General features: G+C 27.4%; 1 protein-coding gene across 1 annotated transcript in view; it reads left to right on the top strand.

The window, feature by feature from the left end:
• Positions 1–19,503: 19,503 nt before the first annotated feature.
• LOC142329452 (odorant receptor 33a-like) overlaps positions 19,504–24,059 on the top strand; it is a 25,573-nt gene continuing 21,017 nt past the window's right edge. Inside the window, exon 1 of the mRNA XM_075374101.1 lies at positions 19,504–19,614. Coding sequence (XP_075230216.1) covers positions 19,586–19,614 — 29 coding nt within the window. The 5' untranslated portion in view covers positions 19,504–19,585. The remainder of the gene's footprint in view (positions 19,615–24,059) is intronic.

The raw sequence follows: 24,059 nt of genomic DNA, 5'->3' as shown, positions 1-24,059 counted from the left end.
CTCTTAAATTCAGATCTCAGTATTGTTTCTCCCATTTCATCCTCCTCAACTTCCTCTTCTTCCTCTATAACACCATTTTCTAATTCATTTCCTCCATATAACTCTTCAATATATTCCACCCATCTATCGACTTTACCTTTCGTATTATATATTGGTGTACCATCTTTGTTTTAACACATTGTTAGATCTTAATTTATGTACCCCAAAATTTTCCTTAACTTTCCTGTATGCTCCGTCTATTTTACCAATGTTCATTTCTCTTTCCACTTCTGAACACTTTTCTTTAATCCACTCTTCTTTCGCCAGTTTGCACTTCCTGTTTATAGCATTTCTTAATTGCCGATAGTTCCTTTTACTTTCTTCATCACTAGTATTCTTATATTTTCTACATTCATCCATCAGCTGCAATATATCGTCTGAAGCCCAAGGTTTTCTGCCAGTTCTCTTTATTCCGCCTAAGTTTGCTTCTGCTGATTTAAGAATTTCCTTTTAACATTCTCCCATTCTTCTTCTACATTTTCTACCTTATCTTTTTTACTCATACCTCTTGCGATGTCCTTCTCAAAAATCTTCTTTACCTCCTCTTCCTCAAGCTTCTCTAAATTCCACCGATTCATCTGACACCATTTTTCAGGTTTTTAAACCCCAATCTACATTTCATTATCACCAAATTATGGTCGCTATCAATGTCTGCTCTAGGGTAAGTTTTGGTTTCAACGAGTTGATTTCTAAATCTTTGCTTAACCATGATATAATCTATCTGATACCTTGCAGTATCGCCTGGCTTTTTCCAAGTGTACATTCTTCTATTATGATTTTTAAATTGGGTGTTGGCAATTACTAAATTATACTTTGTGCAAAACTCTATAAGTCTGTCCCCTCTTTCATTCCTTTTGCCCAGCCCGTATTCACCTACTATATTTCCTTCCTTGCCCTTTCCAATGCTTGCATTCCAATCTCCAACTATTATTAAATTTTCATCTCTTTTTACGTGTTAAATTGGTTCATCAATCTCTTCGTATACACACTCTACCTCATCATCATCATGAGCGCTTGTAGGCATATAGATGTTAACAATCATTGTCGGTTTAGGTTTTGATTTTATCCTTATTACAATGATTCTATCGCTATGCGTTTTGAAATACTCTACTCTCTTCCCTATCTTCTTGTTCATTATGAAACCTACTCCTGCCTGCCCATTATTTGAAGCTGAGTTAATTATTCTAAAATCACCTGACCAAAAGTCGCCTTCCTCTTCCCACCGAACCTCACTAATTCCTACTACATCCACATTTATCCTATCCATTTCCCTTTTTAAATTTTCTAGCCTACCAACCTTTTTTAAACTTCTAACATTTCACGATCTGACTCGTAGAATGTTATTTTTTAATTTTCTTGTGACCCCTTCCTTAGTAGTCCCCACCCGGAGATCCGAACGGGGGAGTAGTTTACCTCCGGAATATTTTACCAAGGAAGGCGACTCCATCATTGCTATATGAAAATGCAGAGAGCCACATTTTCTTGGAAAAAAAGCAGCTGTTGTTTTCCATTGCTTTCAGCTGCACAGTACTCAGAGGACTGAGTGATGTTGATATGACCGTTTAAGTCATTCTGACTCATGCCCCTAACAACTACTTCATCTATTTTTCAAATTTCATTCGTAGGAACCACATAATGTTTTCATATAAAATTTGAGTCTTGGACTAAACATATGAATTGTACGGAAAAATAACGCTGTAAAATACTAGTTTTTTGCTTAAGTCTTACTGATCACTCGATGGTATAGTTATTTGGATAAATGTACCACTAAAACCATCTCCAGAGTTCAATAAAACACTTGTAAAAGAATCATTAATATCGGCCGAACGGTTTCTAAGTCTTAATCAAATTATGTTCATGCACCTAAATATACAATCGATATTCTGATTTAAATACAAAGATTAACGTAAGTATACGTTCAACCTTAAGAAAAATAATTATTTTAGTAATTTTCATGTATCTACAAAATATCAAAAATTCAGGGACACTATATGAAATTGTCAGAAATATTTTCTTTATACTCTTATTAGAGAAATGATGAAGTGTAATTTTTGTGTACTGTTTTTATGAAATTCATCCATATTAACAAAAGCGGTCTTGTAAGAAGCAGTATTGGAACTGAAGGAAAAATATTAATGAATTAACTACTCAAGGAGAGAAGATAGAATGTTTAGTTTTACTGAGGATCTTGAACAAGATCCCCGTGCTGAGAGAATGCCAGGTTCTAAAGAACCAATGTAATCAATTGTTTATAAAAACCAGTACATCATCCTTTGTATCTATTAGGTGAATCCCTATGGACCAACTTAGGGAATCTAAAAGATTGGTAAGTATTCTCTGGAAAAAATCCTCACTTCAGAAGTTATAAAACAAATACGCAAAGCTGAGTCTCCTAACTTCCTTCACTTAGTAACCAGTAAGATTTATTGATAATATTGTTATTTACACCAAAACCCAAAAATAGATGAATTTAAAAAAAAGAGAATGTTTGGTATGAATCTACTCCTTGAAAAAAACTACGTTTGAAAATAAGACTAAAACAAAGGTAATAAAATATGATAAAAAAGATAATGAAGGAAATAAATATTAAGATAGGGTAACATAATATTCCAGAAGTTGCAGAATTTTATTAGTAGTAAAACCATGCAAATTGGCACAAACAAGAAGGGCTGTCATATAAAATTAAAAAAAGTCTCCTATAATTTAATACAGTTATAAAGAAATTCTTGAAAATATTTGTGAGAAGTGTAGCACATTCAAACCACCAATTTTTTTAAATTCCATAGTTTATTATATGAAAAAGAAAAAAAAAATAGTTTTTTAGTTCATTAAAAGTAATTAAACATTTATTAAATTTAATATATTTATTATTTTTTTGCTGCTCCTCACTACTTTTATTATTTTTTTTACTAGATCTGCAGATGCAAATAAAATGAGATTTATTTTCTTGAAATTTATTGAATAGAAATGGTATATAGTTGTATAATTTCTTTTATTTATCCTCTGTCTGTATAGTACAAATACTCCAGTGCTTCAGAAGTACATCGACACCTCTAACAAATAAAACTTAGCTGAAAGAAAGCCACTCATGTACTGTCTGCGTCACCTCTTATCAAACCTCTTAACAACATGCTTCTCATTGTCTCTTGGACTTGTCCTGACTTAAAAATTGCTAAGTGTGAGATCTCATCAGTACATCTGATGTGAAAGACACTTAAAGATAAATCTTGGATGTCTGCAAAGATGAAAACAAACATTGTCATATTGCAACAAAATATCTGTCTGTACACAGAAGTTCATTTCATATGGATTTGATTGGATATAGATGATTCTTGAAGAGAGCTGCATACATTGCAGTGGTGACAGTGCCTTACTAATATAATACTGTTTAGATTAGGCCTAATATAAACTGTGGTATCTACTTTTTAATAAAATGATTCTTACTCTACTATAGAACTATCATAAATTAATTGCCAAATGTTTCCTGTTAGTCAGCAAATGAAAAATATTACACTATTTCTTATGTACTAAGTCATGTACAGAGAAGCTAAATTAGTAACACTGTAATGATTAATATAAATGGAATTTATTTTATAAACTAATTTTAATTATAATGCTTCTATTAAATCTTTTATTATTCTATTAAACTTTTATAATCAAATTGTAAAATTATAATCCTTTTATAAATTAAATTTATAATTACATGAAAAAGCATTACAAATAATAATAAATATGTTTGTGCAGCTTCTGATTATGATTTCAAATATGAAGCGTAGGTTATATTATTATATTAAGAAGGAAAGAAGGTGAATAAATACATATTATATTTCTCTGGTAATTCATTTTCACTGTAATCTTTTGTATTTATTGAAATATGTTTTTTAAAAAGTCCATACAAAAACATTTCTGCTCACCACCATGTTGCACAAACCCTAATAATTTTGGGTAGATGGTAACCAACAGTAAGATCTGACTGATTCATAACTACAGTTTTATCAATCAAACTCCTACAACATCAAATGATAACTCTAATAACAGATACTATGTAGCGATCTTGCAATCAACAAGTTCTTCATCCTTTTTCGACTAATAACACATGCACAACCTCAATTATTTAAATAAAAACTTGAATAAATAATAGTTGACTCTTGTTTTATTACAAAAAAAAATTAAAAATATATATTATTGAAATTTATATTATTGAAACATTTATCTTTCTATTACATATTGATAAGAGACCAAGCAAATTACTGATGTTACATTTTCTCCACGTAAACACCTGTAAAAGAAAAGAAATAAAATGAAATTTAAGTATTAGTTTTTATTACATAAATAAAGAGCATTCTTTTTAATTAAATAAACTAAGAAAAAAAACAAATTTAATTTCAAAGAAAAAACTGCATTAAAAAGTATAAAAATAATACTTTTTTAATTCTTAAAAAAATATTTTGACAGTCCCAGATTAATACTTAGTAAGTTGGTAGTTGTTTTTACTTTAGAACAAACTTTTACAATTAAAAATATAAAGAAGGATTGAAATAGTATTATTTATTACTTTTAGTGTTTTTAAAAATCTTTTTTATTATTTCTTAAAGATTTACTTCATTTATCTCTTTATATAGCAACAATAGTTTGATGTCTAAGAGTTTGTATGGACCTCTGAAATCTCTCAAAATCTCTGATGATTGGGAGATACCCGACCACTTGCCATAGAGATCGATAGAGCAGTGAATTTATATTATAATTTAGTATTATTTCTCTTTAAAATATATGTACATCTACAGAAAATATAGCCTCTATAAAAATAAGCTATTTAAAAGAATCTCAAATGCAAGAAATCTATATTTAGCCGATTATAGTGTTATGCTAACAAATATACTAGTGCATGTAAATTTTTAAAATTTAAGAACTTTACTTTAAAGTAAAAACTTTGGCTTGTAAAGATGAACATAATACAGTTTTCCTTACAAATCTGGTGAGAGTGAAAGTAATTCACTATAATGCACTTTTATAAAAGGGGTCATAATATTTAAAAATATCTATTATCAGATATAGCATTCATAGAAGTGCTGTCTATTTATAATAATTTCATACTTTTAATGACTATAATATATATTTCCATAGTAGTTTGGTTTCACCAAACAAATTCTACAGTGGAAAAATGCAGATAAAAGGAAAAAAATTAAATGAATAAAACCTTTGATCCAAAAGGTATTTTAAAATACTTTTAACAGCAAATTTTATGTCAAAAAGAAAATTGAATACTATATTTTTATGAATTTAAATAATTTCAACTAGTTAAACATTTTTAATTAAAAACATCTGTCATTCTTAAGAACTAATTGTTTTGAGTAAATGTTTTGTACGATAATTTACTTAATGAACACAGATTATCATTTATTTTATCAGTGTTGAAGCTGGAAGGACTCGAATGAAAATAAAATGTTACAAAAAATAATGATATATGCAATGCAAAATAATGAATTATTATTTATTCAAAAGATTGTTCATTTTTAAGATTCCCTCCCTAATTGTTGTGAGCTGAATCCAACTGAAAATATTTGGTATATGCTGAAACAAATCACTAACAACTATGCGAAAAAAATAGTCATCTATACAAGAGAAGTTCTGTAATATAACTTCTTCAAACTGAAAATGAAAAAAGTATATATAAAATATATGATCCTGTGTGATAAAATGTGTGATCCTCAGTAATTCCAGTAAAAACACAAAATTAATTTACTGACAGTTAAATTGTAAAAAAAAATAAATAAAATAAAATACAGTCAAATTTACTAAAAAAAAAACTGTTATAATGACTGATAGAAACTAATATTGCATAAACAAGACAAGTGTAAAGTTCATACAGTTTACTTTCTGGAAGTTACAGTAACAGTATTTTTACTGTTTATTATATAACTACCCTACATTTTATGAATGAAATACAGGATAAATAGTAATATTTTCACTACTATTTATCAAAAACTCATCGGACACATTTTTATTCAACCACTGAAAAGAAAAAAAAAATTAATTACAACAATAATGAGTAATGAGTGTGAAAACCACACCATTCATTAAAAAGCAATAAACACTGCTACCTTTGTCTTGTTTATAGAAAACGTTTTTTTAAACAAATTGCAGGAACAATTGTCCAACTTATCACATAATCATAATCAGCAATAATAACATACATAAATTTTGTCATAATAGCATGGCGGCAGCATTAGGGATGTAAGGAGTTAAGCTTAGCTATCTATATAGATCATCTCCATCTTGAAATTTGCACTTTCAATAAATGCAGTATTCATGAGTATTGAAACTGCAGATATGCAACATCTAGTTACTTCAACAGGAAGTACAGCAGTAGGAAGAAGCATCAAAGAAGACTGTGACTTGCAACATTTTCAAAGCCGTGTTATCTGATTTAAAGAAACTCAGCGATACTCAAAAGAAGGGGTTTAAGCTTCTATTTTTATTCCTTCTATTATTACAATTACAATAGCTTTGGAATTAAGTGGAAAGTAGTGAGAATAGAAGATATGAACCTTGTTAATCAGTGTTTTTGATAATAGTATTATTCAGCAATTTGTAATCTAAGTTAAGATAAAAATGATGTTAGTTCTATAAAACTTTGATGAATGTAAGAAGATTCCCTTATGTACCCCATTCTTGTAATGCATTTAGGATCCCTCTCCTCCAGGCCATGTTATATGCCTTTTGCATATTGAAAAAAAAGACATACAAAAAATATTACCTTTTTTCAAAATTTTTAAGGGCGTACAAGTTCTTCTAAATGAAAAAATAATAAAACAAAATAAAAAATAAAATTAGTAAGCTTTATTAACAAAATATAACAAGCTTTATTGATCATTAATTACATTATAATAACAAGAAAAAACAAAAATCAAAAGTAAACGTTAAAAATAAAATAAAAATACCAGATATAGAACTGTATTCATGTAATTCAACATAATACTGCCGGTGTATGAAAAATACCATATTGTACTTTCATAAATTATATATTTTGGGCATTTTTGATAAATTACTCAACCATTTAAAAAAAAAACAAAAGATTTTATTTTACAAAAACAATATTACTCTGTTGATGAATTTAAAAAAATGTTTGCATCACTGTTCAACTTGTAATAAATATATGCTCAAATAATTTTTATTAATGGCCTCCGAATTATGAATTATTCTATGGTTATTTTTCATATTTAGTATCCTCATGTATTCACTTTAATATTATTTCATGAGCTTCTATTTAAAGAAAATAATATTGACTTTAATAATCACACCTATTTTTTATTTTATAATTAATTAATATTGCATTTTGTGATGTTTTGATTAAGGTTTTCCTTGACACATGAAGGTCGGAGTAGTTTTCTTTTTATCCATGAAGTAGCATATCTACCCGTTCCCTATGCAATCGATGTAATATTACTTTCCTGGTGAATGTAGTTAGAACAGCTATAGGTCTATTAAAAATAAAAGTGTGGTGATCATGTTAAAAGTGGGATATCAGGTTTTTTATAAATCTTTACGTTTTAGGGTCTAACTAGTTCATATAGACTAAAAAAAAAACATATGTATACCTGTGTGTCGCACTGCTCTGGCCTTATATCTCAGGAGTGATGAATTGAATTTTCTTCAAATTTGGTTCAAATATTAAGATATGTGTGGCATTGATCATATTAATTGTTTTTTCAAAATTCGTTTAAGGGGAGGAGAAATCACAAAAAGACTGATTTAAATTTTCTTTAGAGAGATTTTAGAGAAAACTTTATTAAGCAAATTTTTTACCTAAAATATATATATAAATATCCAAAAATCTTTTTTCAATAACTCAAACTACATATTTTTACATTAAAATATATATTTTTGTTCTTTTGCTCTATCTCCCTTCGGTTATAATATTTTTTGAAAGTTTATACTTCACATCGAAAGCTATAAATTTTACACATTAAATTTATAATTTTTAATTATTGATCCTGGACCTAAACAGCAGAAAAGTTCTTATTTTAGCCTCAACTGAAGGGAGTGTTAGATTTAAAGAAAATATTACTTAAGCAAATTTGTTAAGCTTAACCTATATATGAATATTTTTAGGAAATTCTTTCTTAAAATTCATTCACAACCTCTAAAAATATATATTCTATTTTTTTTTTTTTGGCTCTAACTGTTTTAATTTTCATAATTAATAGCTGGTAGTCATGCAGTATTTTGCCAGCTTTTGTGTATTGATCAAAATAAGATTTATTTTAAGCCTTCCCTAAGCTGTCCCATTTTTTTCTTATTTGTTTAACCTCTGGGACCACCGTTAGGTATTGCTTCAGAGGATGAGATGAATGTTTTGTAGTGTGTGAAAATACCATGTCTGACCAGGATGTCCAGATGAAAGGCCAAGATGCAACCACTTGTGCCATGGAGGCCGGCAACCTGTCCAAAATAAAAAATCTTACTTCAACTGTCCTTTCCTACACCTTACAATTTTGGCCTATTGTTAGTATATGTGACTCTCTGGAGAAGGGAATGCATTGCATTCTTCAATAACTAGGATTCCATCAGGTATATTCCTGTTAGAACGAAAGCTGCTAGTACCGATAGGCCTTCAGTAGAAAGACTAAAGGGGAATCATGCTAGGAGAGAGACTAAGTCTCTCATGGTCAACCCAAGTAATGGTTTCAAATTGATCTGTAAGGATCAGAATGCAATCCAAAATTCTGTCCATAAACAAAACCAATATATAACTAACATTAAAAAAAACAATACCTGTGAAATAAAAAAGATCCAGCTGCAAGGGACTGTTGTCAATATTCTGTCATTAGTAGAGGGATTTGTTCCTCCTATCCTTGCATCTCATTGCAACCTGTCTGCCAGCCAATTTGTCAAGTGCTGCTGTCTGGTGGAGGGTAAAAAACACTTTTACTTCTTTATATACTCTTACAGATAATTTTTATAATTAAAATGATAACAGTAATAAATGTTAGATAAGTTTTTAATGATATATCAACAGCAGACTATTTTTTATTTGGATGTTATCATTTATAATAATTTTTTCCTTTCTCTGTAGATTCTTTAAAGAATTATCCAGTGTAACTCTTTTTTCCTAATTGCAAAATAAGACATTAGGCTTCTCATTGTTTGAATACAGTACAATATTAAAAAAATGATATTTATATATATATGATTTATACTAAGGGTGTGTGTTTAAATACAAATAAAAGAGGCCTAAATACAAATTTGTTCTTTTAAGTGTATGTGCATGCACTTGTGGGTTTTATCGAAAACTATCACTTTTGGAATCAAAGGTATTATTTTAAGTTGGCTAAGGTCCTACTAGTTTGAGCGAATATTTAAAACAAAGGCATTGGGTAGGATTTCTAGTATGTATGCTGTTTCATCTAGTATTCCTCAGAATTCTAATTTGAGTCCTCTGCTTTCTTTGATTCAATATATAAGTGACATAACCTAAGATTTGTGGATGATGTAAAAATTTGTGAAATGGTGAATTGTAAAAATGATTAGCTGATTTTGCAGTGATGCTAATAGAATTACATCAATGGAATGCCTCTCAATATAGAAAAAACCTGTTATGTATTCTAGAAAGACACTGAAAATAAAAAAATACATCTATGAGGTTGGTTAGTGTAGAATACATACAGAAGAAGTAGTCCTACACCTTTTTTGTTTTATTGTAAACTGTTGTTTAACAAACATGTTTGTTGAACATTACCTAGTAAGAAAACCTTTGACTGCTTTTATGGGTCTGAAGCTTGTTTCAAGATGTTTGATCGATCCTTCATCTGTTTATAAGACAATGATTCAGCCAGAAATACTGTACCTCAGTATGGAATTACAATTACAATAAAAAGTAGACTTCAAATTTAATTGAAGCTGTTCAGACAGCTGTCCTTTTTCATTTTTGACATGTAAAGGTTTTGGTGAAGTGTTGTCTGATCAGTAAGGCTCACTGCAGTTTTAGCGGTCTTAGTTCATTCAGTGATCAGCGGTTGTTTCAGAATGTCGTGTTTCCTGCTAAGGTACTCAAAGGAAGTCTTCTCAGTGATATAACCAATATTGATTTTCATGTTCAATATGTTAGATCCAGAAAGAATCATCTTTTTCTTTGGATGCAACAGCCAGTTTTGTTGATTCCTTAAAAAGATGCTTAGAGAAAAGATTGATACTTGTCTTTTGACTTTCTGGATGCAGTTGTTGATGGTATTTCCTTAAAAAATAAAGCCATCAAAATAAGTATTAAGTAGCTTGTAATATAATTATTGTAACCTTTTTGATTTTTTGTGAGTTTAATATATATTTATTTATGTTTTTTGTACAACATATTAAGGTTTGTTCTGATCATTCCCACTTCCAAGAATTTAATTTTTCAGTAGATGGTTGTAAATAGCTAGAAGGGATGATGTGGAGGCCATAAAAAAAAAAAAATAAATAAATAAATAAAGATATTATTATAATTATGTTAAAAAAAAATTATTAAAAAAAAGATAATTATTTTTATTATTATTCAAATCACAAAAACTTAATTAAAACTGTTAAAAAGCGATTCTAACATTCCTGGATGATAAATAGTAATACACACTACTTATACTTTTAAATGATGAAATCCTTTCCTTAGAGAACTTAGGTAACATTATTTTTAATATTTAATTTTGATTTAGTGTATAGCATTTAAAATGTAGTAGTATACTTAAATGTTAATTACTGAATAATAAGATCTGCGTAAAAAAAATTTTACTGAACAAAACTACATTAAGAGGAAACGGAAAAAAATTAAGTTACACTGTTTGAAATGTACAAAAATTATATTTTATTTAAATCCATGACATTAAAAAAAATAATTTTAATAAATAAATTATAATTAATACAATCAAACAATAAATGAATGATGTAAATTTATATTTTACATAAATACAAAATAAATGATATAAAATGAAATAAGGAGAAAAATGTAAAATAAATTCAGATTTAATTAAGTAATCTATTAATTTATTTTTCATGAGATATACTATTTTTTTTTAATTTTAGTAAAATGTGTTAATTAAAATGTAATATTTCCAACAGGAAAGTAAAAATAGTTTTAAAATCAGTATTTATAAAAAAAGTATGCATTATGATTAAAAAAAATTTAAGTAAATTAATTTAATTACCATATAACATTGGAAAATGATTATGTATATAAATAAATTAATACTGATTTACGTAAGTAGTAGAGTATGAGTGAAATAAATATGTGATAGAACATAGAGAAAATCAACTGAGAAATTATTTTTAAAAAATGGAAGTATGATAAAATATGTTTAAATTATGATAAATTCATGTAGAATAATTAATATCCATGAGTTTTATATCCTCCTTGATGGTTACTATGATTTGGGACTCCAAACTGACTATTATGCGGTTGATTTCCTGCATATCCAGGATATTGTCCTTGTGGCTGCCCTTGATAACCTGATTGTCCACCTTGTGGGTATTGTCCACCTTGTGGGTATGCATTTGGCTGGTTAAAATATCCATTATTATCGTTTGAATATCCATGTTTTTGATATGGGTTTGGAGATGCCATTACAGAAAATACAAACAGCAATGCTGACAAAAATATGATGTTATATGTCTGTAAAGAGACCACATAGTAGAATTAAAAAAAACGTTATACAATAATGTGTAATAAAAATAAATAATAAAATTAGGAAAATGCAATATAAAAAAAAAAAATTAAAATTCCTCAGACATATGATACGAGTGAATCCAAAAAATACTAAATAAGCTAATTTCCAAAAACATTTGCAAACTAAAAAGCCAACGTAATGCAGATGAAAGAGAAATTAAAACGAACTAAGGATTAAAGAAGAGGATTGTTTGGTTAGAATGAAATTTAAAGAAATAACTTATAATGCAACGGCTCTTGTGGGAGAAGGAAGAAACGAGCACCAAAAGAAAATGGACAGAAGCAGAAAAACAGGTGCACTTCAAGAAAATGAAGTTTATGTGAAAAGAAGCAAAAAAATAAATTATATAGGCTTACCCTAATAGATTACTTGAAAATAAAATAAATACTAATAATAAATTTATATATGTAAATACAAGTAGGAATGAAAATCAACCAAGAAAAAATGAGTGAGTGAAAATGGGGCAAGAAGTGGATGTAAACAAGATAAATTGATTACAGCTGGGGACTAAAGCTGAAAGTTTTCTTAGAAAGACTAACATTTGAAAGTGTAGTTCCCAATTCATGTATCTTTGAACAGATGGCAACTGATAACATATTGCTCCATAAACCAATGTGTAACATCTTCCCTTAGTTTACAATAATAAAATTTGAGTCATATATATATATATATATATATATACGAAATTAAACTTTAGATGTGCTTGTCATTAAAATTTATTATCATAGGCTTATTTAATCACACACAAGAGAATATTGTTCTTATTGTAGCCTTAATTAATGAAATTCAATAGAAATTTATAAATTGTATATTAAAATATTATATTATTATAATTATAGTACATTATATATTATTTATAGTAATTTATAAACTGTGCCTATTTACAATTAATGATTAAAATTTGTATGTTTATTATTTACTTGTGATGAAGAAGAGGCACTAGGAAATAAGACCACAGAAACAATATACATTAACTAAAATTAAACTTAAATAGACATTAACTAAAATATGCAAAATAAACTTTAAAAAATAAAATTTACTAAACAGCTGCCTTAAAAAAGGTAAAGTAGTTTTTTTGATTTCTACCTTCTGTCAATGAAAACAAATTATGGGTTAGAAAGTTGCACTTGTTTCTGTTTCTTGTTTTTTCCGTGCTAAGTAATAAAGTCTGAATTTAAAAAAAAGAATGAAAATATATTATTTTTTAGTTTTTAAGGCAGGGCTCTTTTGAATCAGTTTTGAAAAGTACTTGTAAAACATACTTCCTCAATCCATGCAAGATTATGGATGTTAACAGAAAGAAACAACTTAAAATACAATGTAATTATCATGTGCTATTCATGTTGCTTTTTTCTTGTTTCATTGTCAACAGGTAGTCAGATAATGACAAAAGCATAAAATGGATACGATTGGTAAATTTCTTTGATTTCTGTCAGAAATAATTCCTAATAATAAAATTAATAGCAGCTTATATAAGCACAACATTTTTAAACAATTGTGATAATTTGTGAATGGAATATATGTTATCTACTTCTTCATAAAAAAAAAATATCGGTGAATTGTAATTTTTTTTTAAATAAATATTTTATCAATTGTTATTGTCACATCAGTCACTAATAAATACCAACTGAATGTAATGAAATTACATCTGATGTTTAACTTCAGTGAATTTAAAGAACTGGTTTAAACATGGTATTGCAGTATCATGGTATTTCAGGTATTGCAGTATCATCAGGTTAAAAAATAAACAGAAGCACAGATAAAAAAATTATGAGGTAATTAATTAAGGTTAATTTTTGTTTAAACAGAATGGAATTTTTATTTATTATGAATATTATATATGTAAATATTGATTTAAAAGAGTCATATTTATTTACACTTTTCCAAAGTATAAATAATTATTTTTAACAAAAAAATGCAACTTTTATCAGCGTCTGTGTATTTTCTGTCAGTTTTAATCAAATATAAAATTATAATTAATAAATTACAAATTATTATCTATACATGTAAAATCACAAGTATTAAAAATATATCATACCTGATTCATGATGTTCACAAATAGTATAAACAATACTCTTTTTAATAAAAATACAACAGTTGAAACTGTGAAAGAGCTAAATAGTGTTACAACAAGTAACTGTAATTTAAAATGAAAAATCTTTTCCTTTTATATAAAAATACTACATTTCATCTTTAAGAGAAAAAAAATTACAGAAAGAAGACATCATCTTTATCTTAGGGTGGGAGAAACCTTATCATAAAATTAAGAATTTTAATTAAACAACAATGTTTTTGACCTCATTAAAATGTTAATTTTGTACTGTAATTGATGAATGTTTATTGTTTTTATCTAAGAATATGCTTATCAGAGTATTTCCTCATGTTTTGTGTATGCATATGAATTTATTAGTGTATTGGATTAACACAGTGATGATAGAAAAAAGAGAGTGACCACAGTGACCACTTAAGTTATTCATTTGTAATTTTCCCCTGCTATTACACACCAATATAGTTCATGGTCATCTATGATATTTAATTATACTTTTGATCTCATTTAATGTATTATATACAAATTCACTGAACTGGTAATCAATTAACTCAGTTAACACTGATAGACAAAAAAAAAAATGTTTTTTTTATTTCATGAATAATATTTTTCCTATTTGGAGTTAAATTGTCTCGTTTCTTCCACTCTTGGTAAGATAAAGTTTATCTCTAGCTCAGCTGTCCCATTTGCAAAGAAAAAACATGCACTTAGTATAGCGTAACTGCATACCTAACAAAATAGTTATAACTTTTAAATCACCACATATGTTCCAGCTATGTTTTTTATAATTTATTCTTTCAAGAACGTCTTTCATCACACCGTATGTCTCTTTCAAATTAATATCATAAGGTATCCAAGGATATTTGTTACCGTTGTGTAGTAGAACCACTTTTAAACTTTTAAACTATACTTGGACGAATCTATGAAAAGGCGCCAGGTCTTCAGGTTTATGAATTTGTTCTACATGCAACATAAGCTCATCACTATTTATACAATACACCAAATTATTTTCATCAATAAAGTACTGAGATTGTTTTTTTATCGGCTTTGAAAGCCAGAAATTTTTGTATTTTTTTTAAGTAAATTCCAACCTTGCAGTCTTGATCCTAACAGATCAGCTTGGTTTTTTGATAAATTTAAAACCCTAACCATTTAAGTCACCTTGTAATACGATTAGTGGAAGATAATTCAAAATCAAAATAATTGTTGTCTTCTTCAGTACTGCCTGATTCTTCATTGCTGCTTTTGAAACATACGTTCACAGGTAGCTCAGGAACTCGAATAATTTCACTGTGAGGTACAGGCATGATTGCAGATTGCAATGAAGGATATTTTACAGTATGTTTAGATTTTTAAGAAATTCCAGACACACTCATTAAAAAAAAGTAACAGTTACATGACTAATGCAGACTATATGAGGGGCCCATGTCTTATCCTGATCACCAACTTTACTTTGAAAGTACAAATGATATGCTTTTTTAATTGAAGGTGTAACATTTTTTCTATTTGATTTTATGGTAAACTCACCACACACATAACAAAAGGCATCCACATCATTTACAAAATTTTGAGGCATTACGACACTGCACTGTTAACAAACTTAAGACAGCAATAAGACTGGACAAAATTAATTCATTCCTAAATCCAGTGCTTAATACAAACAATACATCTGTGTTTTCAGCTACATGTTTTGACCTGCACAGACATGATTAATGTTGTCCATGAAGGTTCATTCTTCACTATTAGAAATGATGTCATAATATGTGACAATGATATGATTTAATCCTTTGTCTAGTATTGTTTATTTATAGCTTACAAATTATGTTAACAAACAATAAAAAATGGGCTAACACAATACAATATAGGAGCTTAAAATGCTAATTATATGTTGAAAAATTAAAAAATTCTTTAATTAAAATTTAAACTTTTTTTTAAAATGGTGGGTGATAGAAAGATTCTTAGTTCATATTCGTTTTCAGCATAAAAAACAGATTAAAATCATATATTGCATGTTAGGAAACAAAAATTATGTTTATCAGAGTAATTAATGATCATTAAGTTTAATTAAAAGTTTTGTTTAAAATCAATAATAAATAAATTTTCTAACAAGTAGAATTTTTAATAACTCTACTACAAAAATAACCATAATAAAATAATTATGTCAACACTTCTATTAAAAGAATAGATAAATAATATTCATAATGAGGAAAGAGGAACAATGTTATAGAACAGGAAGAATGATTTTTAATGGTGGGCTCTGAATAACTATAGATTTCACAATTATATATTTTATAAGTTAATTTTTTTTCCATCATCAAGTACCTGATATGAGTTGCTATGAGTGCAGCAACTATCCCTATCACAGTATAGAGACAAGTTTGATTAAAAGAAAGTCAGCATTTTTAAAATTGCTTTTAAACAATAACCTAAAACAAATTTATTTAATGCAGTTTTTAAAGGACATGTCATAACAGTTTTAGTTTATCTCATTCAATGGTTTTTTATGACATTTTTCAATGACTGATTGCTGCTTTTCTCTTTCTGGCAACAGCCTAATGTTTTGCAGGGGGTTGTTTATTTACTTTTAATTACCTTACTTCTACTTAATTTTAATTCATAACCTGCTTTATGAGTTACAAACAATTTCTTTTTTCGATTACTATAAATCTTCTGTTAAGAGATGTGTATTCATCAAATTTTTCTGACTAAATTGAAACTTTAAATTGTAGTAATTTTAAAATGAATCATTTGAAACTCACAAGTGGGTTTTCAAGTATAAATAAAACTGTAAGCATTACAATCAACTAATTCCAGAATGAGAACAACTGATCAGTTGCTTGAAAATGTCACATCAATAAAAGTTACTGTTAAATAAAATTAATATAAGAGTAATACATATGCAGTAAGTGTGTATGTATATATATATATAAATAAATATATATAAATATAATATAAAAATAATGTCAGGAATGAGTAGATGTGGTACGCCTCAGATAAAAAAAATAATTAACTACCCCAAAATTTGCTAGGACTTATCAAGGGGAAAAATGCTAAAAACTTAATCAAAGCAGTATCACGAAATATATAATTAATTATAAAACAAAAAAATATATGTAATTAAAATCCATATATTTTTTAAAAAAAATGTCAATGTAAAAAATAATATACTATTTTACTTCCTGAGTTTATTCAACATGAAATAAAGATGCTGAACCATCAACAAAACCATTCAAGTGATTTTTTAGGCAGTTTTTTTTAGAAATGGTGGCTTGTAAATTTGCTTATGAGTCTCGGTTTAGTTATGGGCAAGGGTCTGCGAATTTTTTTCACACATCACTGTATTTATCTCATTTTTCATTAAAATAGATGTATAGAGCAAGTTATATGTAATGACTGGATAAAAACTCAGAATAGTTAAAAAAAAGATTAAAAAATATCTATATTATTTTGCTTAAACATGAAAATAATAACAATAGTTGAAATAAATTTACAGACTATTTAATATATCAAAAGATTAAAATAAATACATTATTTTCAATAAGTTTAAACTCAAACATTTGAAATTTAAAATAAAATATAATTGTAAATTGATAAAAAGCATAATACATGCTTACTTCAAGACAAATTATTTTACTTTCTCATCTGATGAAGTTTTAACATAATTCTGGTAACAAGTCTAGTTGTCCTTTTTATACCGCACCTATATACTAGTAACCAGAAATTAATAGGTCTTATTGATAAAATTTTATATAAGATTATATCTTTAATAGTTTTTTTTTGTAAAAGAAATTTTACTTGGAAAATGTCAGAAGTTATGTGTGACACATGTGTAATGATTTTATGAATTAAAATACCACATATCAAATGCAATTTTCTTCAAGCCAAAAAACCAACATTTTTTAAACTAGGATGTGTAATAAAAATTCTTTATAAACAATTTACTCTTTATTTACAAATAAATAAAATTAATTAATCCTGCTAAAATTTAAAGGCACATTACTTTGATTAAATGAACTTAAATAACCCACCAAGTAGGTCTAGTGGTAAACTTGTCGTCGTAAATTAGCTGATTTCAAAGTTGAAGTTCTCAGGTTCAAATCCTAATAAAGGTTACGTTGATTGATGAAATATACCCACTTAGCCACTAGTTTAACATAATTTTTTGGGATGGGGATACGACTTTGCAAAATTTTGACACTAATTAATTAATTAACAATATTATTATAATTAATAAATGTGCCTAAGAAAAATAAGACCTTAATTAGGCAAAATCTTGAGAAACTGTGGGTGATCTTGTTGTACACCCTCGCCTCCTTGATCCTTTAAGTTAAACATTTAATGGCATGAATGCCCCAAACATAGAAGTAATATGACCAAGTCTGGTCAAAATCAGTCCACTAGTTCTGAAGATAAAAGGAGTGCAAGACCGAATACACACGCACACACACACATCCGGAAAATTTCCATCCAGTTTTTTGGGTTCCTTAGGTCTCAAAACGTTAAGATCTGGTGAAAACCGCACATGCCCAACCTGGACCAATTACAATACTTTTCCTTTTACAGCTATAGCGGTAGACAGGAAAGTAAAAAATAACAAATATTGTAGAAAAGTTTTCTTAACAGTCTTGTACAATATTTAAATTTGAACTTCATATAAAAAGAAAATAACAGTAAATATATGCCACATTAATAGTAAATAAGATGTATTTTAAATAAAATCAATTATGCAGAAAAATTTTGCTGCTAGGTAAGCTATTGTCTTATAAAGCCACTGGGTTGGTCTAGTGATGAACTCATTATCACAAATCAGCTGATTTCACAAGTTGGGAGTTCTAAGAATCAAATCCTAGTAAAGGCAGTTACTTTTATACGGATTTGAATACTCATGGATACCGTTGTTGCTTGGTGGTTGGGCTTCAATTAACTACCCTATAGTGCAAAAATAGTAGTATTAATTAAAAGTGAAAAAGTATCTTAATTTTGTATGGTAACTGGGAGTTAAAATCTCCTATTAAGGAAATTTGACTCTTACTTTTAACAGGTCAATAAGAGAACTGATTAATTAATACCCAGCCCATCATAAAAAATTGACTGAAAGAATTAGAAGAATATTTTTATTTATTATTTTCTAAATTTGTTTCATACTTTCTAAAATGCTTTCATCTAAGATGTACCATGATTGACAATTCCTGAGATGATGTTTTTTTTAACATCCAGGACCAACCAAAGGTATTGCTTCAGAGGATGATATGCATGATTTGTAGCATGTGTGAAAATGCCATGCCTGACCAGGATTCGAACCTGGGACCTCCAGATGAAAAGCTGAGACGCTACCACTCACGCCATGAAGGCTGACAATATTTGATATTATATAAACATAAATCACCACAGTAGTATGGATATTCACTTAATGGTGATAATACAATCAAACACTTTCAACTACAGTCTGCAGAATCACAGACAGTTTTTCAATTGATTAGGAATGAATGAAGTGGTTGAAATTTGAATTCTTTATGAAGAAAGTCATAGTTTACCATTTACTGTTTTAGCACATTCAAATTAGTTACTGAATTAACAATTATAAGCATTCATTATAACATTTAAAAAAAATTAAATTCACAGAAAGTTTTATGTATTATTATTTTAAGTTAATCTCTTTTTTATGACCTAAAAATAGATTATAAACATTAATCTTTGTACCATAATAAAAGTGCAATAGTCACAAAATAACCTAATTGTAATGCAGTTTATTATTGACAAGTGTGTTTTTTCATAATTAATAAGGAATAGTAGATTTATAGATGTGATGAAATTAAAGGCTGATCAGTCTTGTAGGTCAGTATGAACAATTTATTTATAGCCCCATGGAAAAATTAACTTGTGTTTATCATATCTCTTTCTGAAAATAATCATAATCATTTCACAACATACTGTTCCTAAAATCTTTATTATGACAGTTTATCAAAAAAGCGTAATTAAAGAAGTAGTTCATTTTATTGTGTGTTAATACTTGTAACTGTTTTAATATATACACACATATATAATGTATGTATATAGATTTTCTTTTTTTTAGTTATGAATTAAAATTAATGTATAAAATTTCTTAATTTGTCATTTAATGATATAAATGGTTAATAATTAGAGAAATTTGGTTTTTTTGTTTGGTTTGGTTTTTCTAAGTGGTTATTATATTGCATATAAAATTCACATTTTAGTTTACTATGTGGAAGGAAAATCGTGCTCCAGAGACCGCAAGAAAAAACAAGACTGGCTATAGTAATTCAATAGTGATGTAAACTAAAAATGCAAGAAATCAATTACTTCCCAACATTCTTTATCGGGTGTACAAAAATTGCAAATTGTTACTGGGTACTACTGACTTCACAGAGATCAACCGAATAATATTCAAAATTGAATGGATACATGGATACACATGGTCTGTATATAATGTACACCTGGGAAGAATTTGGGTAACTCATAAACATCAGAATATCAAGAATGTATCTCTTCAAACAAAATTATACTTACAATATTATGAAGTTAAACAAAAACAGAAGCTAAATCACACAAATGATTAGAATATGAAGTGGAAGAATACTATATGAAGATATATATAAGTTGAAAAAAATGAGTACTGAGGAAGTGATTTCAACTCTAAGGTTAATATGGAATGCAGATTGAAGAGAAATAAAGCTATTTAACACAATTTATAGGTTTGAAGAAGACATTCTGATAATGTAGACTGGGATTTGAAACAATGTGTATAAAATTTTAAGAAATATTAGATCGAAATATAAGGTATTATAAGTAAAGGTAAATATAAGTTATTAGTTTAAAGAACTATGAAATGAAATTAAACTGTAATTCTTAATAAAATGAATTGATAATAAAATGCAACTAAAGCAACAAAACACAATTATTTAATAAGAATCTAAAATATTTTAAAACAATTTAAAATTAAAGATAGTTTAGAATAAACATTTAAAATAACACCAATCAAATATCATGAAAAATGTTTAAAAAATACATCACAATGTACATCAGCACACTAAATGAACAGTTCAAATTAAATCCAACACTTTTTAACTATGTTCTAATTATGTGTTTGGCAGACTGAACAAAAATTACCCTAAATAGCATCAAGTGATTCCTAGGTAAGAAGAGCAGCACCAGGTTCAGGGGCAACTGTAAACTTTATAACGCAAGTTTTGAAAAACATTGTGTTTATTACATTTGCTTTAATTTGTAATTTAAAAAATGTGTATAGTTTTTAATAACTTCCATAGCGACTTTCTCAGATAAAAACAAAAAAATGATAGCTTAAGTTGAAATAATAGTTAAGATTAAATGATTCTAAGGTTCAATTAAAATACATAAGCAGTTACAGAGCTTCTTTTTCCTCTGTTTGTGTGCGTATGCGTGCGTATTTATATGATGTATGTGTGCATCTGTGTGTGTGTATGTGTGACAGATTTTTGTTTTTATTTGATATAAATTCATATCAAATTGAATTCATGCAAGAATTTTAAAATTAACTGAAATGTTCATGTTATTTTTATTGTTTAACACTTTCATTACACATAGAGAAACAATTTACTAAAATTTATTGGGCATTTGAATTGTATAACTTAATATTGAATCAATCAATTTTTGCAACATATTTCTTATGTATTTCATTATAACTTACATTAAGGTAAATTAATCATACTGGATCAGGACATCAACAAGATTAACTACCTGAACTGAAATTAAGTTAGTTATTAGTTATTATTAATTATGATCTTTATCAAACATTTTTTGTGAGTTCTATTATCAGTAAGATATTCACAACATAATGTTTTATTTTTGCTTCGTATGCTGATTAATGTTGCTTAAACATTTAAAATGGTATTTGACTGAAATGGTGCAATGAACAAAATTTTTTTTTTTTTTTTCACTGAATTGACTGGATGCAATGCTTGCCTTATTGTACTGTCATCATTATATTAATACAGTATTAATCAATGTTTTATAAAACGACCATAATCAACTTTATAAAATCCCAAAAATCTTACCATTAGCATTCTATCAAGAATATTTATAATTATAAATATTATTATTATCTTATAATTAACATACATGAAATTATTCACTTGAACAGAAAAAAGCATTTATCTTTCATTTCCTTTTTTTATACAGCCATGCAAATGCATCAGATATTTCAAATTTAATACTTTTAAAAATTAGTGATAATTTGATAATTGTTTTTATGAACAAAGTACTAAAATAGTCCAGAGAGAATAGTGTAATGTCTGTGATGTTTACATAATCACAATGGCCGTAGAATGCCACAAAATTATCTTTTTTTATCTTTTTTATTATCTTTTTTTATAAGTAATGATATCCATAAACAGCAAAAACGAAGAATATTATCCATAAACTTGAAAAAAAAAAAATTTATTTATTTGCAATTAATAAATAAATTTATTCATTACTTAATCTGTGAATCATTATTTACTTATAATAGACATTGTCAGTTTTAAATTAACATTTAAACAAAGTGAAATATTACAATAATATGTTTACATACATATATACACATAAAATTCCACTAATAAACTAAAAGTGCTACAAAGCCAAGAGCAATCAACAATTAGGTATTACAGAAGATTATAGTTGTGTAACTTTATGAGTTTTTAGAAAATTAATTTCAGTAGACATTATAAAATGATTATTGTTAATGTAAAACTGCATTTGAAATGTTGTTTTTGTACTGAAATAATTTACATACCAGTTTGTCTATCGATCTATTGTATCTATTTGCTATAGCTAAAAATTTTATCAAGTCTAATTCAACCTGGTAGAACTTTGTGTGAAAGTGGAGTTGTAAGAAAACCATACAGCAAGACTCTGAAGTTTAAAGTCCTACCAGAACTACCAGCTACTAGATGATCAAAAGAGTTGTGTATGAATGTGTCAAGTTGAGCATACTTTGTGTCCAAGGGTTAAAAATTATTAAGAAGTATATTTTATATTGCACAATATTTTTTTTTTATACAGAATACCTTAAGATGACGAAAATATTTTTATACTTAAAAATTCTGTTTATTTACTAGTAAGCTATAACAGGAACATAAATTTTGTTTACAGGTCACGCAATACTGCTTTTTGTGTTTGCTATTGTCCAAGTTATTTTCGTACTTTTTATACACAAGTTGTTGTTTTATTTAATATATGTACAATGTATATTCAATACCTATATTCTGGGAGTTATAGATATTTTTATTTTTTTCTGTAATACTTTTATATCTCAGTATCCCTTTAGCTTTCATAAGAACAACCCGATCGAGCTACCTCCATGCTCTTTAATATTGTTATGTAACTGACTAACAGCTTCAATATTAGTCAACATATTATTTTACATATGATAACAATTACGGTTTTAGACTAGCTACATATGCATTTTAACAAGGTAGGTGAAATGGTTGAATCGGTAGATGAAAATTTATAATTTTATAACAGAAATAATAAAGAATTCAAATATATTTAATTAGTATAAATATAAAGCATAATTTGAAATGTAGCCCCAGAGAATTAAAAAAATACTTTTTTAATCTATCAAATTAAACAATTGAAGATCTATGTATGATTCAAGACTGATTTTTCCATTACGAGTAAATTAAATAAATAAATGAGGAGTGTTTTTTCAAAATTCAATAGGTCCAAAATGTTTAATTTTTCAACAATTGCAATAAACTTCTTGCACATTACCCTTCTTCATAATTGAAAATAGTATAGCAATTATATAATGTTGCTTTCCTAGTTTATTTGTAATACAGTGGAAAAAGAGGAAAATATCTTCATACTTCATGTTGAGGGGGGGGGGGGTTTAGAACAAACAAGTTGCACTTGTTCCAAATATATGGACAAGTTGCATTTTGGAACAGTTTGTTTTTGTAACAGTTTTTAGTGCTATCAAGTTGGGTTTCTAATAAAAATTACACAAAAATTTTCTATCAAGAATTTTTATTTAAAAAATTGTATGAAATTACTTTGTGTAAATTTTGTTACATTTATACAATCATGTTATTAAATTATCATTTTTGGAATATTTCCTTCGATGCAATCACAGACTTCTTCATCGATGACATCATCTGTTTCAGCAACAAGCAGAATCTGTTCTTTGTACCATTTTAGAAGTTCATCATTTTGCCAATTGTCACCAAAACCTTTTTTAAGATTTTGTCAACATCCTTTTTCTTGTCTGCAGTTAACGGGTGAAGAATAGGTGGATCTCGGAT

This window comes from Lycorma delicatula, chromosome 8 (assembly GCF_047948215.1).
Source record: "Lycorma delicatula isolate Av1 chromosome 8, ASM4794821v1, whole genome shotgun sequence".
NCBI classification, from domain to species: domain Eukaryota; kingdom Metazoa; phylum Arthropoda; class Insecta; order Hemiptera; family Fulgoridae; genus Lycorma; species Lycorma delicatula.
Note: the sequence above shows the minus strand (reverse complement) of the source record. Positions and strands in the feature narration are given on the sequence as shown.